This window comes from Echeneis naucrates, chromosome 12, assembly GCF_900963305.1.
Source record: "Echeneis naucrates chromosome 12, fEcheNa1.1, whole genome shotgun sequence".
Lineage (NCBI taxonomy): Eukaryota > Metazoa > Chordata > Actinopteri > Carangiformes > Echeneidae > Echeneis > Echeneis naucrates.
The window spans coordinates 5,433,240-5,460,413 of NC_042522.1; the positions used below are offsets into that span (position 1 = coordinate 5,433,240).

General features: G+C 41.7%; 1 protein-coding gene across 1 annotated transcript in view; it reads left to right on the plus strand.

The window, feature by feature from the left end:
• The first annotated feature begins 2,273 nt into the window (after positions 1–2,273).
• trabd2a (TraB domain containing 2A) overlaps positions 2,274–27,174 on the plus strand; it is a 51,709-nt gene continuing 26,808 nt past the window's right edge. Inside the window, exons 1-4 of the mRNA XM_029516034.1 lie at positions 2,274–2,431; positions 3,820–4,380; positions 25,647–25,793; positions 26,149–26,323. Of these exons, the coding sequence (XP_029371894.1) occupies positions 2,327–2,431; positions 3,820–4,380; positions 25,647–25,793; positions 26,149–26,323 (988 nt within the window). The 5' untranslated portion in view covers positions 2,274–2,326. The remainder of the gene's footprint in view (positions 2,432–3,819; positions 4,381–25,646; positions 25,794–26,148; positions 26,324–27,174) is intronic.

The following is a 27,174-nucleotide window of genomic DNA, read 5'->3' on the forward strand; positions in this document are numbered from 1 at the left end:
AAGACATGCATGTGTAGGTTAACTGGAGACTTTAAATTGATGGTAAGTGGTTGTTTGTCTCTGCTGGCCCTGCGATGGACAGCCGGCCAGGGTGCACCCCCCCCCACCCCCGTCACCCAACGTGAGCTGGGATTGGCTCCAGCAGCCCCGCGACCCGGATACGGATAAAGCGGATGAGGATGAGTGAGTGAATGAATGAGTGAGTAACAGAGCTGGAAAATAACCCGTTTCGTCCACTAGGGGGAGCTTTGACAAACAAACCAATATCCAGATACCTCAGTTTTTACAATGTGCAATTTCAAATCAGATTCACAACCATAAATTAGTATTAGTAATAGAGTATTTTATTCCTCCTTGCCCTCCACTTCCTGCAGAGAAACATTTCGGCTTTCTCCTGCTAAGAGATCATCTCGAAAGGCGAAACTCGGGCAGCCCCGCCCTCCTCGTCCCTTTTAGCAATCACTTGTATTTCTCTGCAAACAACAAACCGACGAAAATGAGAACCCAGGGGTCGTCCTTCGTGTCAACAAACCTTTTTTTTTTTTTTTTTTCCTCTATTTACTCAGACGTCTGACGGCATCAACGTGCAAAGCCTATAGAACCAGGCCGCATAAATCACCCCAGGGTGCTGCTGTTCTGGAGTCAACAACACAGCTCACACCAAATCCACCCATTAAACTCCGTCCGCCTCAGTGTGACCACCACATGAAAACTGAGGTTTGCAGCAGGCTGTCTGCAGCAGGGCCTCCACAGTCATAAACTGGGGTCCAGCCTAAACTGAACAATTTGTTCCTGTCACTTGTAGTCGCACATACGGAGAAATAGTCACACTGACACATTTTGGACCTCGGACCGAGCCTTGTATTTGTTGCACAGTGGTTTTTGATTCAATCTTTTGCTGGAAGATGATGTCGGAAATGTTCATTTGAACAGCATTTTTGACAGCGTGGACGAAATGGACTGCAATGTGATTGGCTTGCATGACATTCCATAAGCCTACAGAGATATTTTAAATGTACGGAGATAAATTAATAATTTGTTCGACAGTGAGGGACCTTGTGGAGGTGGAGATCTGTGGCTTCCATGTCTGTACTCATCTGCAGAGTAAAGCGCTGTTATTGCGCCTTTTCTCATGTTAATAGATCCCGTTTGTAAGGCATTAACTCCCGGGGGATGATCATCTATCTGCGGGATCTCCACAAGCAGCCTTGATTGTCCGCAGACCCCCTAAAGGGCGACAACAAGCGAGCTCATCAGGCTGAAAGGAAAATAAATAATTAAGGACTGATATCTTAAAACTGGAAGTAATGCCAAACTAAGAATAACATGGATGGTGATGATGCTGATGTTGCGTTCTTCATGTAAACCTACCAGGCCGGCACTTTATTGACATGAATGGAGACTCTAAGCGTTGCTGAAGGGGCGTTGTTTAATCACATCAGTGCTGTGTGTGTGTGTGTGTGTGTGTGTGTGTAAGGGAGAGAGGGGGGTTATGGAGGCAACCTAGAGGGTAGGTAGAGTTGAGTTGCTTGACGGAAATGCTCTCTCTCTCTCTCTCTCTCTCTCTCTCTCACACACACACACACACACACACACACACACACAAACACACACACACGCCGAGGAGAGAGCGAGCTTTGCAGAGCCGCATATTCCTTGAGGAGCTGGTTAAGCAGACCAGAGAGTTCGGCTGCTACTTTTTGCCCTTTAAAAGTCCAAGTGTCACTAGTTGAATCCACAGTGCAGCTCATCTCCAGTTCACACCATGAGGTATGAGCATTTAGATTTGTATGTGTTTTCTGGGAGGAGGGGGGGCGAAGAGGCTCCAGGTGCGCTGGCCGCCGTGTGGACCTGTTGATTCATTCCGTCTGGGAAACGCGCTGGACGCAACTTGTGGATGAACTTTGCGGGAGCAGCTCTGGGGAGGGTGCGCAGAGAGCAGTGCTGCCGAACCGTGAGAGCCGGATCTGACCCCCTCCGAGCCAGCCCCGATGACCGGCCCCCCTCCTCCCCCTCCCTCTGCAGAGCAAGCAGCGTGAAGCAGTACCGTCCGACTCCCGAGTCCGGTGCTCCGGCCGGCCAGCATGACCCCCGCCCGGCGGCGTGTCGGAGACTTGTCAGCTCGTTTTACCTGACCGCATGGAAGCGGAGGGGCCGTGGAAATAAGGCTTAGTCCTTAAGGGCTTTTCCTGGGGGTGGGGAGGGAGGGAAGGAGGTGTGTGTGTGTGTGTGTGTGTGTGTGTTTGGGGGGGGGGGGGGATGATCGCTGCAGCAACACGTTGTGGAGCAAACACAGGCGGCCGTGCACACTTTGGACTGAGCTACGATGCGGGCAACTTGGGTGACTTTCATTCAGTCCTGTCTGCTGCTGCTGGTCCGAGCAGACCAGTGGAGGCTGAAGGACTCCGCCAACTGCGAGTTACACAAGAAAGTAAGTTTATCAGGACACATCAGGGGAATGAATGAGTTGATTGCATTGCTTAAAAAAAACGACAGCAGGGCTTTTGCATCGTAAAAGTTTTTATCCCGGCCACCCAAAGCAGCCACATGATCTAATTTGTAGTAGTTCATAAAGTTTTAAAGGAGCCCTGGGGGGCCAAACTCTCTTCTTGCTGCCTTTTTTTTTTTTTTTTTTTTTTTTTTGTCATTTACCCTTTTCCCTCAATTTGACATCAAAGAGCAGTGGGCTAAATATAATAGCAATCATGTCCACAGAGGAAATCACAGCTTTTTTTTTGTCTTGACTTCTGTGGATCTGTGACTAATTGCTATTTTTGTTATTGATTAATCAGTTAATCATCTTTGCAATAGCTCTATTAACTTTTAACTTCTAAGTGTTTGGTTTAAAATTCCCATTTCAAGTTTTTACAGCTGAAGATGACACATCTTTGGGCTTGACAGCCAAACCACAGAAGTAAATCAAATGTGCACTGGATCATGATTAGCCATAACAATGATACAAAATCAGCACAGATGCATTAATGGTAGTTTGTTTGATAAATAGCAGATATTTTATCCATCGTTAAAATGATTTATTATTTATTATTGACTATGCTCTTATGCCGCTTTCTATACTAGTTTCGAGTATCAGCTTCATGCGACATGCATGTAGGGGCAGCAGGGGAAAAGCCATCTGATCAAAAGTTACTCTGTTTATCTTTTGATTCCGACCTACCTTTTGTTTAATACCTTTTGACCTTCCTCGATTATTTTTCAAAAAGTTGCCAGTCATGCTCTTTAAATACTCACAGAACATTTCAAGTCTGGTGGAACAGACCCAGGCGGGCAAAATAACATTCTGGGCAGCACTGACGTGTATTGTTTGTTTGGCACTGGGGTCCTAAGTGGCCTGTTAATAAGTCATTATCAGTCTGTTAAGAGTCTGTCTATTAAACAGCCCTCCATAGACAAAGTGGTGAGTTTGCTGATTGGTGTCAGACAGGCCCAGTGTCATTTTACACTAAAAGTAAATGACGGAGAGCCCTTTAAACTGGCAAAAGATTCTTTCCTTTGTCTGGAAATTTGTCTCTCTCTCTGCATTGTTTCTTCATTTCTCTGTGTTCTCACGTTCCTTCCATTTGTTTCTGATTATTTAATATTTGAAATACTGGGTCTATTGTCAGAAAATAACTCTGATCAATAGATATGGCAAGCATTCACTGGTTCCAGCTTCTCATATGATTTTCTGCTTGTCATAGTTACTGTAAAAGAGAAGCTCATTAAGACAAAGCTAAACTGAGCCATGTGAGGCCATTAATCAGTTAATCAGGAAAATAATCGACAGATGAATAATAGAAATTTGTTTATCTTGTCCCCCAGCAAACTGACCTAAACTCCTTCCTGTGGACCATCAAACGGGATCCTCCCTCATATTTCTATGGTACAATCCATGTTCCCTACACCCGTGTTTGGGATTTCATTCCCGAAAACTCCAAACAGGCCTTCCAGGAGAGCAACATTGTTTACTTTGAGCTAGACCTGACAGACCCTTACACCATCTCAGCCCTGACCAGCTGCCAGCTGCTTCCTCAGGGTGAAAACCTGCAGGACGTCCTGCCCAGAGACATATATCGGAGACTTAAAAGACACCTAGAGTATGTAAAACTCATGATGCCTTCATGGATGACGCCAGATCAGAGAGGGAAAGGACTCTATGCTGACTACCTCTTTAATGCAATTGCGGGGAACTGGGAGAGGAAACGACCGGTTTGGGTGATGCTGATGGTGAACTCATTGACTGAAGCAGATATTAAGACGCGAGGGGTGCCGGTGCTGGACCTGTACCTGGCACAGGAGGCGGAGAGGATGAGGAAGAGGACGGGGGCTGTAGAGAAGGTGGAGGAACAGTGCCATCCACTCAATGGACTCAACTTCTCCCAAGTAGGTTTGAAATTGCACTAATTGGTACTCAGGCCTGAGGTTTGCATGTTTTTCTTGTGCACGCTCTGAACAGTGTTTGCTGCTATCCGCATGGGTCCGTGTGACCTTCCGCTAAAATGTAATGACATCAAATTCAAAAATACAATATCGGGAACTTATTTTGACAGTCTTTCAAATACTCGTAAAGTGATGGATATTTTTATGGAAATTGAGGCGAATGCTACACTGCAACGTTATCATTTACACCATTGATTCAGAGGCACCTTCAAATCATTCATGCACACGATGACACGGACTTAATTAAAAGCATCAGACATTAGAATTAGCAAGACCATAAGCTAACTGATGTTTGTTCTGCTCAATTTGCTGTGAAAAACAAATAAGGCGTAAGCCTACAGTGACTATCCTAAAAATGGTGATTGGCCTCAAGCCGCTTCCTGCATATTAGGGTGAGACATCCCTATTATCAAGGGACAGTCCCCTTTTGTGGTGGCGTGTCCCCCGGTTGAAGCTGTCCTTCGAAATTAAATTGATTTCAACTGTGAAATCCAAAATCCAAATGGAGAGAGGGACCGTGCAGCAGAAAGGCAGACCTCTTGAATTGTGTTTGTTTTAACCATTAGATGTCTCATTAGAGCAGTTTCATATCACTCTTCCTCTGTCACCAACAACTTGCTTGTCTAGTTTAAAGGAAATTTGAGCAGAAACTGTCCATCTCTGGGTGACAAAGCTGGTAGATTTACCCTTCAAACGTTTTAGGTCTTTTTTAACTTAACTTCTGCTCTGGTGAAGAGACCTCACTCCTCCTCCTTCATCTCAAGTGAACAGGGTGCGTAAAACAAACGACAAAGACCCGATGCATTATTCAGATTTGCAAAAAAATTGTCTGACGACAAGGCGTGTCGTTTTCTCTTTTTCCCATAGCTCAGTCGAATAGAGAAAGGTGTGGTCATAATCAGCTGTGCAAACATTCAGCCGTGCTCCACCATGTCCTTTGCTATTAAAGAAAAATGGATCCTAACGACTCAAGTCTCTGAAATCACCAGAAAAAAGGGGGAACATTGTTCCTTAAACCAGTACACTTAAGTCCTCCTGTCTGCCTGTGCCGCTTGTGACCCTTTCAGCATTACAAACATCTCTCAAAGGCAGCAGTCACCATGAAATCATGTCACATATTTAGGAATTTCTGCTAATGCTGCTTGGGAGCTAAGGGTATTACACTTCACCATTTAGCCTAACACCCAGAAGCTTAACATGTTGTTATTTTAAAGTAGGTCTCCTAAACCCAGTCCACCCAGCAGCACTTTGATGAGCTCCAGAGCTGTAGAGGACGAATGAGGGGAGACGACGATCAGACAGCATGATGTAGAATCAGTCAGATATAAAATTATATAATTTTTTACACTTGTTTGCTTTTGGCAGTTAAATCAATTTCCCATGGTGGTGTTTATTGGAGAGACACAGGGAGCATGAATAAGAATTAACAATCACGAGGAAATCAGGCTAAGCTAAGAGGACAAAATAAGCACCGTGGTTAATTTTCTTTTTTCATCTTTCCCATAAACTTGTCTTTTTTGCCAGATGTGATGTAACTATTCCAGGTATTATTTTAAATTATTTTGGTATTTAGGTCTGATTGACCACAACCAGTGAACAGTAATAAGTACTCTGGCCATTGGTTGACCCTTTTGTTGCTTATAGAATAAATGTACAATGTTGCACTTTTCATGTGTTGTTTTAACACTAGAAAGGCCAAGAATCCAACACCTCCGAGAAAGGCCATGAGGTCATCTTGACCTCGCGTCACAAGAGGCTTTAAAATTGTTTGTTTGTAGCTTTTTCTTAAAATAATAATAAAATTCAACAAATGACGTTTTATTCTTTAAAATTTTCACATGATGCATTATTTTATCTATAACACCATAAATCCATTTGAACAGTAAATGGGAAAATACATTAAAAAAAAAAATCAGCCAATATAAACATTTTACCTCTCTGTTTTACTCCAGGAACCCCATAACTCATTATATGATAAATAGCAAATTTCTAGTAAAAGTCACTGACTGGGAGACATAGGATGTTTATTTGAGCAGAATTATGCTCAATTTGATAGGTGAGCGAGGTCAGAATGAGCTCATGGCCTTTCCAGTGTTAAACCAGGTGGTTTATTAATCTCAAAGAAATGCCAGCTCATCACCTAACTTCTAACCATTATATTGGTGGCTGAAATGTGGATTGTCAACAGGGCAATGGAGACTGTAACCTCCACCCTTTCATCATCATAGCCTTCATTGAATTAAATCCAGAAAGCCTCTAGGAGCTTCAACAATAAATTCTAGTGTCATGGAAACAAACTCTACCCTGACGCTGCGCTAACACAGGCATGGCACTCCATAATTTCACACTTCAGTTTCAGTCTAATCAATGGCAGCCTGACAGGCACCTACAGTATATGCTGCTGATTTGAAGCAGCCTACTTAGTACTTGAGTAAACATTTTTCCTATTCACTCTGAATATTTCCCTGTAGTTCAAAAGGGCAATTGTCTTTGAATCCTTTTTAGCTCAACTCAACTGTAAGATGTACAGATAGCGTGTGATGAGTGAGATACACTCTTGGTGAAACAATGCTGCTGCTTCAACCGCCATTCTTTTGACTGGAAGAACTGTTTAATCGGGCGACAACCACAGAACAGTATTTGCAGTCTGGACTATGTAATAGTCTCAGTAATGTTTTCACTGGCCATTTCCATTTGGCATGGAGCAGGCTGTAAAGGAAAGGGGAAGGCAAATGGAAAATAAAATATTTGTGTATTTAAGTCCATGCCTTTGTGACATATCGACATCCTACCTGCTTGGTTTCTTCAAATGGTTCAGATTTTCAGCGGCTCTCCAGCCAAAGTTGTTCCTCAATGAAAAATCAACACACATCCTGAACGGATGGATGCTCCATTTGCATGTGTTTCTGATTTCCTCGCTGGAAAATCCTTGTGGCTTCTAGTATTAATACCAAAATGTGGCTCTGAAGAAGTTTGTGGTGAGAGAAGGGCTCCGAGTCATGCGTCATTTCACATCGACAGTACACAGGTTAGGGGTGAATCTCACTATCACATGCTCTCTCAACCAGGATATCTCTTCAATCTCAGTGAGCCAATCCACATTTATCCACACATAGCCCCACCTCATTGGATAGTTTCCTGGCTACTGTCTCATTTTGGTGAAAACTAGGCTTTCGGGATGATGGCAGGTTTTGATGGTCAAATATTTAAAGGTCAATTTAGTCCACAGTCCATTTGCTGTAACCACACCTCACAGTGAAATTGTTTATATTTGTGCTGAGCAGCCACATTCAAAGTTGGGGGAAAGCTGGCTGTTGTCGAATGAGATATTTAGAATTAGTCTACATATGGGGAGAACGGTGTATACTGCCCAGCTGCATGCCATGTCACCGCTACACCGAATGTAGTGGGCTGGTTTGTCAGCTTGCCCACTTCAGAGAGTCTCAAAAAAATAGCCAGAACACACTTTGTCCGATCCCAGTATCGCAAAGGTCTCTCGGATGCTGTCCAAACATCCAACCAGCAATTTGGTCCGGCTTTTTTTTATTTATTTTTTTCCCAGTCTGAAGGAATCTCTCTTTGTCATAGTGCTACCACTGTCTACTCGTGATGTGTTGTTTATGAGGGGTTCGCTCATTTTGAACTAATCTTTTGTATGACTCATCTCAGTGAGTTTTTCATTCGCGTGGTTAGAAGCAGTAACATGACCAATTACTTGTGAGGTGAGCTATCTGACGTGAGCATGAAAGTTAGCGTTTGCTATGCAGCTATGGGGTGGATGTTTAATTTGCCGTTCTTTTGGATACACTATGGGTGACCAGGCAGGCTAAAGTGAATGGCCATCACAGAATGATAGGCGGAGTGTTCTCCTACCGGCAAATGAAGTAATCAGTTAATTTAAACTTCAGTAGGTTTTGACCCAAAAGGGTGCTCAATAGTTTAAAAAAAGCAAACTTGTGCATTATATACCAAGTGAAGCAAACCACGTTGCTCCTCAGTGCTTTTTCAGTTTCTACTCAAATGACGGCTACAGCACCACACTGGTTCCAGTGAGCGAAACGATCGAATGGCGAAAAAATTCATTCATTTTACCGAACGAGACTAAAAGACCTGAGTCAGTAAAAAGATCCGAACTTCCCATCACTGGTCTACAGACAAATCTCTGATGATCAGATGAAACCCTAAAATTGTTGCTTCGAGTCTGTGACGAATTGCCTCTCACATGTATTTAATTTATTTAAAAGATAGAGGGCTTTTTTATGACCAATGATCTGTCCATTTTGGAGGTTGCGTCTCTATAAATTAAGCCCCTTTGAGCTCTTTATTTTCAAACCACAATGAATTATACTTTCTTTACGCAGATCTCTAATCTGGCTAAGCATGACTGCTCTTATTCTTGCATGGTGCCCCTCGCCTTTTGAAGAGCGGGCTCAGCCTTGCCCATTACACTAAGTGAGCTTGTTGAGGACAACAATAGCCGTATGAAGGACGGCTTTCTCTGTCACTGTTGTTGAAAACCCACAGGACATTCCACACCTCAGTGGAGCAGACCTGGTAATGAAAGTGTTGTTTCTTTCCTCCCATCCCTGGGAGTAATGGTGCATGCAGAGGTGATGAATGCAGGTCTCAGTGTATGTCTATGAGAACAGGGAAGGAATGTTTGGAGCCCATTTGGTTCATTCATGACCAGGAGCGACTGGAACGAGGAGACTAGAGATGCAGACAGAGATCAGTAGAGGAGCCATTTAGGAAGGAAGGCGTGACTCAGTCTCTATTAAAGCTACCATGACATTACCTGTGTTTGACAACCTTGTAACTTCACTCGTGGTATGTACTTTTTACTTGAACTGGCAGGGTATAGGGCTCTGTATCTGCTGGGTTTTTACAGTGCAAGGTCCCAAAAATCCAAAGCGAAACTCAATTACACAAGCAAAACTACATTTTCAAATTTTATGGATTACTTCAGTCCTCGTTATAGTTTGAATTTTCATGTCTTCTTTTCTCTTTTAATCACCCGAGGAGGGGCAGAAGAAGTTGGGAAGTTATTTCACTAACCAAAACCAAACATAACCTCTGCCCAGTATGAAACTGAGCATGAATCTGGCTCAGTAGCACTGCTGGTTTGAACCCAATTATCATATCTTCCTCTCTGTGCATAATTTAGACATTTCCATACCAAAATTCAGAAAAAAAAAATTCCTTTAAAAATGGCTGTCACAATTGCCAGACTGATGTCCAAGTTTTTGTGCACTGTTTACATCTCCTTGCATACCACCTCTAGGATTCAGATTTATTGAGTTTACTGAAAAAAAACAAAAACAAAAACAAACAACAACAACAACAACCCAACCCCTCCCCAAAGGAAAAAAAAAAAAACCCAGATCCTCTTGACCCTAGGGTCAAGAAATGCTCTTTGTGCTCAGGCAGGGAGATCTGTTCTCAATTATAGCAAAAAGGTTTGTTTTTGAATCTGCATATTTGTGGGAAAATGTCTGCTTCCATACTTCAGATCTAAGAGATCACATACGAACGGGCGGCCCCGCTCTGTAGCAGAGCTCATTGGATGGGACAGATGCCGTCACAAAGCGTGAGCTTCTCAGAACTCCCACACATTGCGTTGTCATTATTGTAATGGCTGCTAAGTGCGTTAGTTATGTAAATTCTATAAAAAGTGAAGCTACACATTGAAACCAGTACAATGGCTGTCCTTATTTCCAGCCTGGCTTAGGCCGTGATCTGGGCGAAGTGATTTCCAGAGCTCGCCCACAGAGGAAAATCTGTCCCAACCCCAAATGAGAACGATGATGATAATGATGATGAGGATGTGTGTATGTGTATTTGCATGTGCATATGTGCTCTGTGAGAAAAATGCCCTTTTACCATTGGTACATTTCTAAAGGAATGCTTCAGCATTTTAGAAATGAGTTTCATTTTGTTTCAGAAAGTGAGGAGCTCTTCGCAATCACTTGGCGTGAAAACTAGAGCCGGACTGAAAGAGCCCACTAGAACCTATCAAGTCCGACAAGTTAACATTTTATGATTCATACAAAACATGTCTAATCCACATTAATTATGTGCAAAAGTATAAAAAATAACGTCAGGCCTGGGACTATTTCTTGGCTGTGCGATTCCCACAGTCTAAGCACCCACCTAAAAGATTAGTCCACTAACTTTTCAGCTACTTCACTGCATCACAGCAATTAAGTTGGTGCATTTTTTTGAAAATGTCTATTTCTTGGGATGGATAGTAGATAGTTTTGGCTGTTGCTCATACTGGACTGCTTTTACGTGCCTTTGTGTGTTTGTGTGTGCGTGCGTGCGTGAAAGAGAGGGAGAACATATGCTGGTATGATGACAGTATTACACAGCAAAACACATCAGCAAATCTGATTAAATCTCATTTTTCCCAGAGGAAAGAACTATAACTATCCAGTGTTCATCAGTGATTATCAGAGCAGAATGGCCTGCAGTGATGAAATGTATATGTGCGCACTTGCACAGCCAAAAATAAATGACATGAACAGCAAAAAATCCTAACCCATGCCCGCTTTTTTTAAAACTCATTAAGGTATTTCAAGTGCCGCTTTAATGTTCTGCCAGCTTGTCTCAGTTTAAAGTATATTCATTTGTTACTTGGACAGATGATAAATTATGGGGACATTTTTCAACAACTGATGAAACATATCCCAAGTAAATTTCTGCATGTAAGACAGTATCATTTAGAAAAAGAAAAAAAAGTGGATGTTTGTGCAGAGAGATGGATTAAAGGGAAATATTTTAAGCAGTCACTACCATTCTTCAGCCCAAAATGAATGCACCTGTTATGCAGTCCATATTTTGCAGTACAGCTGCTTGTTTATTTTCAGTCTCTTTGTAGGATGTGATTTGTGCTTTTTAGTTTTTAGTCTTTTTAGATTTGATTTTCATCTTCAAATAGTTTGTAATTCACGATTTGACATCACTCGACTTTGATCAAAGGGAGTAAAGTTTCCATGTTTCATTACAGTGTAGAGTTTATTTGTCCACGTAATTGCTCGAGTGTGTTTGTTTTTGTTTTGTCTGTATGTTGTGTGTTTTACTGTGCTCGTGCGCATGAGTTTTCGTGTGCATGTGCGTGTACAGTGCTGTGGTTCAATTTCCAGCATGTCTTCGCAGCCTCCTTTGGGTCCCTGGTTTCATGTGACGTTGAGGTGCTTCATTTCCTCCCCACTGTTGACCAAACAGTCCCATATTAGATATCTGGCATTTCCTCAGATATTATCTGTCCATCTGTGTGGTTACATGACACCAGAGTCAAAGATGTCGAGCTTGTCTCACTTTCAAATCCCCTTTTTTTTTACCTGAAGCTTTATAGATAGAAATTGAAGCGTGAAGCCTGTCAACAAGGCATTATAGAGAGAAAGCTACGAAGCAAAGTCACCCTGAGGGTCATTAGTTTAGATTGTTTGGCTGCATTCGCTGGGATATTGATTGATGACAGTTTGGATGATGAAGACGATGTTCATGGATGATAAGATGATGTTTGGGAGAGAGGACAGGCGGGATGTTGAAAGGAAATGTGAGTCTGCTGGTTTTGTGAGCTCCCAAAATCACCGACCTTTTCCATGTTGCCCCATAGAAGTGATGAAGCTCTAAGCTCCATTCCCATCATCTTCAGAAGTTGGGATGATCATTTTAACCATTTCAAAATTCACGTTTTCAGCCTTCAGTCTGAGCACGACAAAAACAAACTCCATTTGTTTTGTTTTTTTTTCAGACCTGCTTTCTGTTTCTTTAGACTTGACTAAAGGTTCTTTACTGCCATCATATCATATCTTGAATCAGTTCCTTCGTTCTTGTCTTAGTTCTCTCATTGTGGATCAGATGTAGCTTGATGGTGCCAACCATGGGCCAAGAAAAGGAGCTTAGATCCTTGAAAGTATCTACAGTAATTCACTCCGGAGTAGTCTCACTTCTTCTGACTGCCACAGGCTTCTGCTCGTTGTATAATACAGGCTTCTGCGGCTCAAATAGGGATTTAATAGCTTGTCTGTCTGACTGCACACCAGGTCAAGAAAACTTGAGCTGGCTGACGAGTCTCATAGCTCGATCATTGCAGTGAGATTATGTTAACACCTGATGATTAAAAGTCATATGTGCGGTCTCTTGTGCAATGCTTGTCACCTTCAGTTTCGAAGGGACATTAAAAAGCTGAATATTGAGTTGTTTAGAGCCAAGTGGCAATAAATAAAATTCCTTCCTGGCCGTAGGAACCTCACCGTTCAGCCTCAAGGGATCCTTGATCATACTTTTAAATTAGAGAAAATACTATTGTCTCTCTTTTTATTATTATATTATTTTCTTCTAATACACTTCTAATGATGACAGCTACTGTTAATATTTTGTGGTAATACATCAACTGCAGATTGCTCTTCATGTGTTTTACTGTAAATGCGCTTCTCATTGTGATTATACAATATTCAAACACCGTACTGCTTCAGTTGGCTAAATGGACTTAAGGTAACACTCAAGTTAACCACGGTTAATTGGAATCAATTAATGAATGGCTCGATAACTTCAAAGGATTAATGTGTAATAACTGAAATGAGACAAGTAAAAATAACTCTCAGTGTAATTACAGATGGAATAACAGATATCAAATGTCGCTGCTTATTTTAGCAGGCAGTTTTTCCGTTCACCGTTCCAGCATCTGATTGTGAAACGTTGCTGAGGACAAACAACTCGCAGAAAAACACATTTGTGATTCTGCTGTCTTGTGGTGTTCATTTAAGTAAGAAAAGCTCAGCATCTACAAATGTACTCAACACTCACCTAACAGCAGGCCTTTCCATCTCTAAAGCTAATTTAAGTTAGACTTAAGAGAAATTAGAGTCATTATAATACTAATTTTAATATGTTTAGTGCCCATCATTCCCTCTATTGTTGTGTAAATTAAGAATTATGCTGGCTGGGTCATCGTTTCTACTAATCTACGACCAGTCAGCAGTGAATTAGCATGAGAGTGATAAAAAATTAAGGAATGCCACACACGCTCCCTTTGGAGGGAGATGGTAATTACATTTAGTTTTGTGTATTGGGGAAGTAAATGCACCTTAATTCAATACGAGAATAACAATAATTAGTAACGAACTATTGTAGTTGTGAGTTATATAGGTTGACAGATGTCTCTTGTTGCATCAAAACTCTGGAGCTCCTGGTTAAATCTTCGCTGTGTGTGGAGACCACCACTCACAGTGAAATAAAATAAAATGAAATAAAATGAAATAAAACCTTTTTTCTCGAAGTGACAGAACTAATATTTTACAGGCTGTGTCATTAAAGCTTTACTTTGTTGAAGTTTTACTTGTCCATCGACCTTTACTTTTGCCATGTTGAGACATAATCAGTTTTTTTCCATTTGTTGGTGTACATTGGTCTGGATTAGATCCAGTTTCTCCACCAACTGTAGACATGAGCCAATCCTGACTGGACTCCAGCCGAGCAGCACAAGGACAAAGCCGTCCACTAACTCCAACACACAAAATAAGTAGTTTGATAATGGACCTCTGCAGCCTCAGTAATCCAACCAACAAATAAATATTAGTCCAAACAGAAAAAATATAATCCACTAATCTAAAGTGCTAATCTATAGTCCTGTAAATGGTTAATACCCATCAGTTAAATACATTGCCTTACATTTACCCCATATATATGAATGCTACAGATCATAATATACTATATAATTATATATTATATTTTTTATCAGATCTATTATATATGTCTACATTAGATACAATATATAAATAGTATATAATTTAATGTACTCTTAGAGACGTACAAGTACATGATGCACATATGCACATATAAATATGTGTTTGTATGATTCAGGATGGACATTTTGTGAATGACATCATCACATCTTTGTCCCTCTTTAGCTGCCAAACCTGAAAGTAAAAGGAACCTCTCCATAAACCCACTTGTGTCTTTCTGGCTCCAGGCCAGATTTTTGATGAATTTGGTGGAATGTTTTAGGTGGTCGCCACACAGGAGGGAGATTTTGTGAGTGTTTGCCCTTTTCCACAGATGCTTTGACCTGACTAAGGCCCAAGCAGGCGCATGTTATGACAGACATAGAAGTCCAAGATACCTTAAACATCAGCAAGAAATTCTTCCAACTGGGTGATGTTTTTCATTCAGCCCTGCCAAGCTGCTCTCTGACATCCAAGTCATTGCTTGTCTGTAAACTTGTCAACTTGTCTTAATGATTGGAGGTTTTTTTTTTTTTTTTTTTTTTTTAACCATCAGGAAGGTTTCCACAAACTGCCATATCTGTGGGGCAGCATATAAACCTGGACACTGCACAGTCAATGTACAGACAGGTCTTTTAATAAGCTGTGCTACGCTTTAACTAAAGTTTACTAACTCTTTTGGCAGAGCAGTTGCTTTCAGAGCCTTATTTTCAGTCTTTTTCATTTGAAATTATGTCAACAGTGAATAAAGGAGAAACTAAAAGGAATTTGAGGAGAACATCCAGAAAGCGAGAGGCCATTGGTTAGTATTAATAATAAGCCTACACATCTTTTGAATCATCAGTTAACTATCCCGTGTTTGTCTTTCTGAAATGTATTGGAAATTAGTTTTGAAAAACAGAAATGGTTCTCCCAAATTTCCAAGTATTTGCTGCTCCCTGCAGAAATATAATGAAGGATTTTTGTGTCTTGTGGTCTGCACACTTTCCCTGCAGCATGTAAGAAAGCACGGGTTAAGGCAGTGCTGCCAGCTCCAACAGCCCGCCGCTATAGCTTCTAGATAAGATCTTTTCAGGGGAACACTTTTCATTTTGATTAATAGTTGTTGCTTCTTGGATGAGTGACAGATATTGGTCTGAACACAACTGGAAATGTGATGGTCCGCTGCTCTGACTTGTTTTGAATGCACAGAGGAGAGAAGGGGAGAAACCTGTTGTGTGTGGTTGTGTGTGCTGCTCAGTTTGTATCTTCAGGGGAAATAGTGATGGCCTTCTACATTTTTCTTTCTACCCTCCACTTTACTGTATACATGCAAATATTTAACTACCCTATATAAACAACATAGTAAAAAGCAGCACTTTTGTGGGCACAAAATATCAGGCTTCTATCAGCTGACACTTGATCATTTTCTGACCATGTGATGAGTTATGTTAAAAAAAAAAACAAAACAGAAACGGACGGACAGTACAACAATAACAGTTCAAGACTTTAATCACTGAAGGCTGGGCAAACTACTCAGATTAGTATCATGTACTGAGAAGCTGAGGCATACACACACACACACACACACACACAGATATATGTAAGATGTTATATGCATACATGCTTTTAGGCATTTATATAAGTGTCCACACGTCTGACCAACGCGTGCACAAACATGCGTATCAGTTTCATCCCACCACCTCCCACACTCAGTTCCATGCTGTGGGCAAAAGGTTTTCAGGGTTGTTTCCACCCAAAGACTGTTTGTGTTTTGGGGGGTTTGTCTGCCTGCGGTAGCTGAGATCATAAAACCTGTGAGAGTCAAACAGCAATGCTCCCGTAAGGACTCCCAGCTCATTTCATCACCATGTTTCGCTCACTTTGTTTCTGGCCTCCTTGTGTTGTGGTCCCTTTACAAAGGTTTTCACAACCTTGGCCTTATTTTCTTTGTTTTTGACACCACTCTGGATGTGATGACTTTATAGTTCTGCCAGTGACGTGGCTCAATGGATACATTTGGGTTTTCCATTGATATCAAGACTGAAATATCTGAACAACTAGGCTACTAAACGAATTTCCATGGTCCCCAGAGGCTTAGCAATAATAATAATAATGAACATTTTGCAGTCTTTAACCAATCGAAAAAAAATGTTCTTTCTTTGCTTTTGGAATGCTCAGACAAAATAGTGAGGGCATTTTTCAGTTTGCATATTTTACAGAATTGCTTTTTGTGGCTGAACATGTTGAGTTAAAGGTCACAGAGAACATCATATTATAGAGATATGAAACCTGGTTTCATTCATAAGAATACTTGGTGGCCAAATGCCCGCATTGTGATCTAAAATCAGTTGCAAACCACGATGTCCACACATCTCTCATTGCGTCTCTCTTCTCATAGCACTTCTTGCCCTGATCTAAATTTGGTCTGAAATTGCTCCATAAAAAGTGTTGTTTGTTTTTTTTTCAGTGTGTATTTTGTATCATTTGTGTAGTTTGGACAGTTATTTTGGTGTTAACCTCACATGACAGCAGCATGTTTATATGTGTGCTGTAATCCTGGATGCAAGGAGACATTTTCCTGAAAACCAAACTCTCTACACATTTGGTATGTTTGAATGTTTTACATATTTTGTTGGCTGTTTAGAAGTTTGCGGTTGGGAGGCTGTAGGTTGAGACGGACATCTGCACAGCAACAACCATCACTCTCTTCCCTCTATCTCTCTCTGTCTTTCTGCATATGTCTTTTTATCACCATGCCTTCATTTTCCGTCTTCCTGCAGGCCTGGTTCTCTCTTTGCTCCCATTGTCCATCTAAATATTTTGCCCTCTGTTTATCTCTGTTAGTCTCTTTGTCTCCTGTATCGATCCGTCATTCACCACAATAAACAGATACATTTCACAGATGGTTTGGATAGCAGGTCCTGTTTTCCATGACATAGACTCTTTCTATGTGTGTGTTTGTGAGATTTTATTGTTGGATTGGTGATGTCGTTAAAGGTCATGTTGGCATTGTTTAGCTCAAGGGATTTGAAAAAGACTGATGGAAAGTGTTGATATTCATTTTAAAGCAAACGTGGCTGGCGGTGTGATGGCGTGTGTGCGCGGTGTCTTGAGTTTGGTTTGCCAGTGGGGCTTTGGTTGTGAATCTGGGCCCAGAGGTTTAAGGGAATTGCTGATGCGTGTAAACAACCTGGTGTGGGTTTTTTTGAGTCCAGCTGTCTCTCGATCAGCCTTCTGCAGAGTCGAAGGTTTGAGATTTATTTCAGGCTTTGACGCCTGCTGTTTTTGTTGTCCAGTGCTAAGAAAATGTTGTGTTAACAAAATTGTGCCCATCATCCAATGCAGTGGGAGATTTGGTGATTTTTGATCCAAGAGCAGTGCGTCCAGAAGGCGCTCAACACAGGGGTTCAACAAATAATAGTAATAGCAAAATGTGGAGCAAAACATTTGTCTCCACTTAACCCTTTCGTTAATCTACGACATTTAAATCCACTAATCTGTGAGATAGACCATTTTATGTTCACAGCAATAAAATGAATTGTTTATGGAGATTTTCTTTATTTTGTTATAAACCGGGACTCCTCTGACTACAGCTGCTCAACAATTTTGAAAAACGGACACAAGGGCAATTTAGCAGAAAAGACACACGACTCAAAAACTGTTTCGCTGTCATGTGTTTGTTAGGGCATTTATAAAGCTGGACAATATGCTACACCATCATAGACATAACATTTACACTGGATGCCTGGCCTTTGCTCTGTGCATAGCACAGCTGAACTGTTGGCATTTTTTTTCTCCAGCTGAATCGAAGGAAAACAAATAATTGCAACAGAATTGTGTTTAAAAATTAAAATGGTGTACAAAGGCCATGACTTTATAGAGAACAAGTTGTGTTATATTAATAATTAAATTTAATATTTGTGAGAAAATTGTGGAAAATATGTCCAAATACTCAGTTGCTGGGCTTTTAGGTACACAAAAATGACCAAGATCAAATTGATTTTATAAACAAGTATGTTACTTTTATCGACGATACATTTAAATATAAGCTATATATGAAGAAAATAAAGTCATCTGAATGTTCTTTGCCAAATAATGTATAAAATAATGAAGGCTGAACCATGTTTTTTATGAGACCTCTGCTGGATGTCCATCTTTGAAAGGTCAAACTGTCTCCCTTCAAAGCGGAGTCTACATTGAGATATGTGTTTCTGTTTAAGAGTTTGCATGATGATTTCTTGATAAGCTAAGGAATCCTTGTGTGTGTTGTCTGTGGATGTGTGTGTGATGAAAAGAAAATATGATGTTATACTCGACACTAAACACAAAACACCTGGACTGAACAATGAATAGTAGCCAGCTGACCTTTTGTTCAGTGTTGTTTTCATTTACTCCTTCCCCATTTGCATACACACACACATAAATAATATGAATACCTTGATGGCCAGTGTGCATCAAATTCAAGTGCTAACAGCTGTATTGCTTTGACTTGCAGCATGAAGCAACTCTGCAGTGTTGTTCTTGACTTGCGCTGTCCTGGAAAATTAGCAGTGTTCCTCCAGTCAACAGACAGATGCAGGGATTGATGGCTGTTTTCCTTGTGGCTTGCCGCTTTTTCAAGACCCACGTGTTGTTTCTAACTGGGACTGATGGACTGACGCAGCGGCTGGCCAGCTGCTCTGTGGGGGTTTGTACGTGCATGTGTGTGTGTGTGTGAGAGAGAGAGAGGTAAAGCGAGAAAGGAAGTGTGTGACAGACACAAAGACAGGTCGGAATAATCTGTGAACAGTGGACGTCTGTGTTTGCCAGCTCTCACAAACTCTTCTCCCCCCCGTTTGGTAACTGTCAATGAGCATGATGACCGGTGCCACCGCGTGAGCGTGATTTGTGAGTATGTTTGAAGATATTTCCAAATTACATTTTTGTGTTATTGTGCTCAGTGTGAGTTACTTTTTCGTTTGTTTAATGAACAAATTCATTCATCAGAATTGTCTGCAATTTATTTTCTCAATCAATTAATAATATTGAGATCTGATTTCATCCGAATTTCTTTCGTCTGTCTTCCTGTGATTAATCATTTAGGATGTGTGCAAAGGAAATGTGTGGGCATGCATGTGTCTCTTTTACTGAATGTGTGTTGGTCAAGACTCACGTACAGCTTGTTCTTCAGGGTGTAGTGAAGCAGGACAGGGTAGGAGGTTTGAGAAGTTGACATTTCAATCACCACAATCCCAGATACACACACACACACACACACCTAGTCATTGGTTTGAGACTGATTCCCTGTGACAGCCTAGATATTTGGCTGCGTCCAGGCACCAAGGTAAATGCACCCCGCAAGAATGTTTTTACAGGGCGAGATGGAGAGAGAGAGAGAGGTTTTGGACAGAGATGAAGAGAGAGAGAGAGAAATGCAGAGAACACACAGAGAGAATTGTATTGACGGCTTCATAGAAATGTGGTTTGTGTTTTGGTCATCAGGGTGAGCTGTGTGGATATAATAGTCATTTATAGGTAAGATTCAGCGTGGTTGTAAGCAGGTACAGGCACACTTACTCACGTTTGGTTTCTCAACACCACATATAGTTATAGAGAGTATACATTTGATGAGTTTATACCTGCTGGCATCTCCTTTATAGCGTAGTGTATTATGCTATATGCAGAGCCTCGTGTACAACCATGCAGTGCCTAAAATTGTGTACACTTGAGTGTGACAGGTGAAACGTCGAATGTGCTAAGACCTTGATACAGGATACATTAAGAAAAAGGATTGGCTGCATCTTTAGTGTGTAACAGATTGATGGCATAAGTTTTAACATTGTTTCTCAGTTGTGAAGTGTCAAATATGACGCTATGCATGAATTTGTGTTTCAGTCAGAGAAAACAAGCAACATGGCGACTCACCATGGGCACTGGGGTAAGGTGTTAGACAGTTTTCATGGATTGGAATTTTCAAGTTTGTGACTAATATATATATATATATATATTAGTCACATTGGAGGGTGTAGTTCCTTTCAGAAAGAAGGGGGAAAATATTTGTGAGATAGTTGGATTAAATGATGATGATTAGTGATTAAATCATCTTTGTTCTCTTTCACTCTCTCTCACACTCTCCTTTGTCTCTTCTGTGCAGAAAATGTAAATCTCATATTTCTTTTGACAAATTTTTGAAAAGTAATAAAGCATCATCAAAGGTTGGCCTTGAGCTCCGCAGAGCCTGGTGCAATCCACAACGGTGAGGCATTTAAATACACACACACACACACACAGACACACAGGTACACATTGACAGACAGATAATCTTGTACAGGTGTATACACACATACATGGATGAAAACACACATGCACACACACACACACACACAGTGAGAGGGTCATTAGTGACCTGTGGAATGCAGGGGTCAAATCTTAAAAGACCTGGCTGATAGAGGGGATGTGTAAGATCAAAGGAGAAAAGGAGGAGAGGAGGAGAGATGGATGGAAAGAGAGGGAGGGAGGGAGGGAATGTACAGGATCAAAGGGAAAAATTAAATGATGGCGGGACGAGTGGAGGAGCAAGAGTGGAGGTGTAGACAAGGTGGGAGGAAAGAAAGACAGAATGTACTCAGGAGGATGGAAAGAAGAGTGAAAGGGAAGGAAAAAGGGGAATACGAAGAAGTGTAGAGGAACGGAGTGTAGAAACAATACAAATAACTCAAACTGACAGGTGTGTGTGTGTGTGTGTGTGTGTGTGTGTGTGTTTAAATGGTGGGCTTTCAGCCAGAAAGTGAAAGCTCACTTGTGCAGTGGTGAAAGATTTATGTCTGTACAGATGTGTGTATGTACGTGTGTGTGTGTGTTTAAGTGGGCAATATCAGTGAATGCCTGTTGAATGAAGCTGGGACAGTTCATCGCAGCCACACTGCCATTATGAACACATTCAAAACTGTATATTTTCCTCTCAATTTTGGCAAAAATTTCCATCATCCCGAAACTTCTCTTCTATTTGCTCAATTTCTGGCCTCTCTCAAAAAGCTCTTTGCAAAACAGGAAAGCAACAAACTAACAACGTGGGATTTCTCTTTAGCTTTGGCCAGCAGATTTATGTTATCTTGCACCTACACACAAGAAAAAGCTCAAGGAAAGTGTCAGCTTCACATGTAACCTCATCTGACTGTGATACGAAATAGCAGAGAGGTTACTTCCTGCTGTTAAAAGAACAGAAAACTATTGTAGTCAAATCACCAGGTGCTGTTTGAAAATGCTGGATCGTACATCAGCGTGTCAGTCACTGCAGTGTGAGATCCTGGCAGTGCTGCTGCACTCCTGATGGGTCTTGTTTTAGGGCTGACTGACATTTTTCTGATAAGTAACTCATAATCCACATCTCTTGTCTATTGCTGTCCACCTTCATTTCATTGATCCCACTGATAACATCAGCACCGAGTTGGTTCCTTGCTTTCTTTTCCTTTTTGTTTTTCCTTTTATTCTTTCTTTCTTTCATTGCAGATTTTTGGTAGACATGAAAGCCAGTATTTTCATCTCGGCCTCTGTGTGTATTACAGAAAGAGAGAGAGTTATCTTTCTCTGATAACATCTCTGAGTCAGGAGGAAACGGAGAAACAGAGGAGCGGTTGGAAGTCTTCATTTGTTCTTGGGAGATGGCCAAAGCTCATTGAAATGGTTGCAAGTCCCGTGTGTGTGTGTGTTGTTTTGTTGGGGTTTTTTTTGTGCGTGTGCGCCTCAGTCTGAAGACACAGTTTGTCAACAGTGTGGACAAGCTACTTTTGAAACACTTGTTCAAAGTCTGGGAGCTCTTTTGCTCACACGTGCACACACACACACACACGCACATGTACACACAAACAAGGAAAAAGATGGATAGATGGATAGCATGCAGGCACGCACATGCTCCTCTTTAGTCTCTTATTAAATTGGAATTGGAAATTAACCTACTGAAACACTCTCTATATCCACTGCCAGTGCTCAGAGTCTGAATGACTTCATCTAGCCAGAGACTTTACCATACAAGGAGCTCATCTTTATGTTTACAAGCTGCTCACTTTACGCCACATTCATACTGTGACAGGACCTCACATACAGTTTACATCCACTGTACGTCTCTATATGGACCACATGTGTTGCTGATGCGCTGTTGTTCAGGTAATATACTTCAGGTTATCTTATCTTGTTGTGTATATGGTGAATATGAGCGCAGTGTGAATGTTGATGTAAACAGGAGATGGAGCAGCGCGAGCAGTCAGCAGAATGTGGTTAAAACGTTGCAGCAGGAGAAGCTGGTTCATGGAGATGATGTAAGAATTGTTGTTAATTGGAATTTACAGGGGCAGCATGATGACTACACTGCAAGAAAGTTGCGGGTTCTGTTCCGTCCTTTCTGTGCGGAGCGTGCATTCTCTCTCCGTGTCTGCGTGGGTTTCCTCCCACCGTCCCAAAACATGCATGTGTGGCTTAACTGGTGATTCTAAACTTTTCTGTAGGTCTGAGTGTGAGTGTGTGTGGTTGTTGGTCTGTGTCCAACTCTCTTTGTGTTGGCCCTGTGATGGACTGGTGACCTGTCCAGCACCCCTCGCGACTTGGAAATGGATAAATGGAGGATGAATGAATGAATGAATTTTACAATCTCCATGTTGCTCCTCACAGAGCTGAAGTTTTTTTTTTCTTTTTTCTTTGTTTAATCTCAGTAGAAGTTTCAGTCGCACGCTTGTGAAAAACAGGTGTTTGGAAAAATGCAGAGAGCAATCTTATGGAGACCCCCCCCCCCCCCCCCCCCCCCCTTAAAAAAAGGGATGATGTCAGTAATGTTGTTGAACCGTGAAATTAGTCCTTTGCACCTCTTTCCTGATCACCTATGAATCAATATATGATTTGTCCCAGCAAGATTGACTGATGATATTTGGTCTTATTTAGTGAAGCTCTAAAACACTACTTTAGCACACCTCAATTGTTTTGCGCTTTTTATGTTTCTCAGCACAGTAATAACCTTGTTCGCTGAGCTAGAAATAAATCTGCATAAGACCAGATTTGAGCAAAGTGCAAATAAATTTCCTTCGTGTTTTGCGCTTATGGACTGTAAATTGTCCAGTTAAATGGCTCATTACAGGTTGAATATTGATTTGGTTTTATTCCAAATCCAAAAGAAGTTTGGATTTTTTATAATAAAAACCTATTTCTTACAAGTTCCATCTGCTCTGATGTATGTTGTCAGCGGTGGTGCACAGTATGTCATACGCTTGTGAAACTGTTTAAAACGTCTCACCTCTAATGATGCCACTTGGAGCAAGCAAACATTTGGCTTTGGAGCGTACAGTTTTTCCACTCAATTACAAGCGAAATTGCTGCCATCTGTCCTTGTAATTACAGTTCTCGACAGACTAATAATTTTTATGGCTGTTGGAAAGTGATCCACTGTTTCATAAATGCAATTAATGTAACCTCTCCTCACAGATCCTCTGCTATGCTCCCGGCTTGTCTCAGCTAAGCCAACCCACTCAGAGTAGCAATAGTTTTTTTTTTTTTTTGTAGCTGGGCCGCTGAACACTCCAAATCTCCACATGTGGGAATCTGCCTGTGATGATGTTTGCTCTGGATGCACACACCCACCCCACTCCATCTCAACAAGAGGGGACATTTCCATGACAAAGGACAATTATTGACTTTCATTGGCTCCGCTCGCTTTGATACCAGCAAGGGGTGTGTCTGTGTGTCTGTGTGTGTGCGTGCTCGAGGGGGCGGGACAGGGGGCAGCGGTGGAGGAGAAGAAGAAACAGGGGGACCCGATGAAAGGAGCCGACTGGGAAAATGGACTCACTGACCCACAGTGCACTAACACAAGAGGAGGATCACAGGGGAAAGAAAGAAATCACTCGTGAACATTTTATTTCTTTCGCTGGTCCTCTCTCCTCCTCTTTTCTGTGTCTTGCCTCACTGTCTTGTTTGTGTTTTCTTCTCTTCGCTTTCTCTCGTCTCCACTTTTTAACTCTCTTTCTTTTTTGTCTAACTGAGCTTGATCCTCCCCCCTCTCTCTTTACCCTCTCCTCCCTCCTCCTCCAGCCTTCACAGCCATAATTTAAGGGGCTGAAAGGCACGGCAAGTGGAGAAAGAGAAGAGAGAGCTGAGAAAAAGGGGAGACCCTGCAGATGAGGGCCTTCCTTCACGGACGTGGCACAGATGTGAGGGTGTTTTTGTGAAATGAGTCGGGGAGGGGCGGCGATAGGCTAATTTGCGTGGCATAAAGACGGAGCCCTTTTCATATGCAGAGCGCCACTTTGATGCGCGGCCGATGAAAGCTGGAGGGAGCGCAGAGGAGAGGAGAAGAGAGGGTGACGGAGGGGTTCTTTGTCCCCTGACAAGAAGGCATCTGCTCTACGCTGCCCTCCTCTCCTCCTCTCCTCTGCTGCACCGAGGCTCCCACAAAGGGCCAGCCCAGAGAGAAAAGTGTCATCAGAGCACCTTAGAAACCAGCACGAAAAAACACCCAACAAAAACTGGCGCTTGATTTGGCCTGGTTGGCGTACGGGTATGCATATCAATACAGAATCTGTTTGACGCAAGATCTGGGAGTACACACACATCATGGACGATATATACAGATGCACACTACATTATAAAAATGTGCAGACATGCTATAGAGACATTTACATATGACCACAGCTGACAAAACACATCTTCACTTTGACAGATTGTTCCCTTTGAGAAACAAATAAACCTTCTTCAAGGAAATCAAGATCAATGGCTTGCAGGTTGAAAGGTGCACGCGTGTGTTTGTGTGTGTGTGTGTGTGTGTGCGCGCGCGCGCATGTGCACTACGAGATCAGAGAGAGACCACAGTACACTACATTAAGGTGAGCAGCAGTCCACTTCAGGCTCTATGGGTGTCAGCCTATCAGTGTGAGCCTGTTTTTATGTCCGTCTGTGGATGTGCGTGTATGCATGCATGTGTGTCCTTGTGCTGGTGATCACAGGCGGCAGGCTCACTAGGGCTCTCTCACCAAACACAGGACGATTTCACGCTCGCACAAAAGCTGAATCTCTGCAGCACAGTGGAGAGGGTCTTTTGGCAGGAACAACTCAAACTGTCTCCTTCGCTGTAACGCTCTCTTCAGATCCAAATCAGTTACTCACTTCAGTTAAGATGAACTTTGGGAATTGTTTCTATCAACTTAAAATTTCCACCGCCCCTCATAAACAAATAATCATAAAACTAATAGTTGTACGAATAGGACGGAGAGCTGACATTATATCGGTGAACATCAGAATGTTGGCAGATGTAGTTAAAAAGTAACAGGGCCGATAAATCCAGTACTTCTTCAAGTACTAATTTCTAACAACCCAAACATCACATTCACATTTTAAAATCTAAAGCGGGTAGAAATGTATGTATAACCAAATGTATAATGAGCAGTAAATCCAATCCAAGTTAGATTTTTTTCTACAAATCCCACCTCAGATGATCGGTGCAAACAAACCAATCAATAATTTGTCTTTCGGCCATTCCAGGTAATCTTCGCCCTGAACCAGACGCTGTTACAGCAGGAGTCTCTGAGGGCAGGAAGCCTACAGGTTCCTTACACCACCGAAGACCTCATCAGGCACTACAACTGTGGAGATCTCAACTCCATCATCTTTAATCATGACACCTCACAGGTCAGTCACGGTGACCCCTTGGCATTTTGGAGTGTCTCAGTGACACAACCTTTGACTTTTTACCTTCACCTCTGACCCTCTGACCTTCCATCCCCCAAATCTACTCCCACACCCCTGTAGCTTCTCTACACTGTTGCCAGTTTGTTTCTTCCTCGTCTCCACCATCTTTCCAATGTCTTTGTCTTTAATATTCTTTCTTCTGTATACTTTGTCTCAATAGATGTCCAAGACTCATTTTTGTGAACTTTTTGTCTGTTTCATGGTCAAAAGTGCAATTACACACAAAATCGGAGCAAATCAAGCGTGCATGCTTGCTTCTCCTCTTATTTTTCCTCCTCACTTCCCCAAACCCCAGGTTCCTAACTTCAATAACGTGACGCTGCCACCCAGTGAGCAGGTTACTGCCCAGGAAATAGACAGCTACTTCCGACAGGAGCTCATCTACAAAAGGAATGAGCGGATGGGCAAGAGGGTCAAAGCCCTGCTGGAGGAGTACCCTGACAAAAGCTTCTTCTTCGCCTTTGGAGCAGGTCAGTGCTAAAATTATCTGGAAAGGAATTAAATTGGGATAAACAAATAGAAAAACAAAGAAAGTACAAAGTTCTTGGCCAAAATCTCAGACAAAACTGAATCATTTACATCTTTATTAGTCCCCACTCGTGTCCATTCATTAAAGTGGCTAATAAGATTACTTTTAACCCTACTACAAAATCACTTAAATTACTCTTTTTGTTGAGTGAACATTTCTGTGAAAGAGAAAATAGAGTATTAGAGCAGCTTAACAAGCCCATGGAGAGTAAGAGAACTCATGTGGAGAAAATCCTTCAGCTCCTCAGCAATAAACAGAAGTTTAAATGCATTTATTAAACATATTTTTTTTATCATCCTTTTTTGTTAAATGTGTCAAATCACATATTTTTTTCAAAGGACACTTTTTAATCCTCACACAGCCAGTTAATTTGGTGCGTCACACATCCAAGTATTCATTGAAGAAATTCATCGGCATTTAGGAAAGAGCCATGTAACTGTGGTGAATCAGCCTCTAAGGCAGAAGATAGAGGGCATTAAATCCAGGGGAACTGGTGCTGAGAAATCCCCTGATCCCCAGCTGATTATCTTTATGGGATCAAGGTCCAAGTGAAACAGAGTTATGTTGCCTTCAGAGGAGAGGCTCAGTAAAACTTTTATCAGTTCAGCACAAAACAGACAGTGTTGTTCTTTGTTGGAATCCTTTCACGAAGCTTTAACATTTTTAATATTCCTCTCTGACTGTGCAGCAGCCTCATAAGCAGCAACTTTCTGATGAGAGTCTTGAGTGAAAACAGGGAAAAACAAAGCAGATAACAGCCGAGATTCCCCAAAGTTGTCTACCTGACCATGG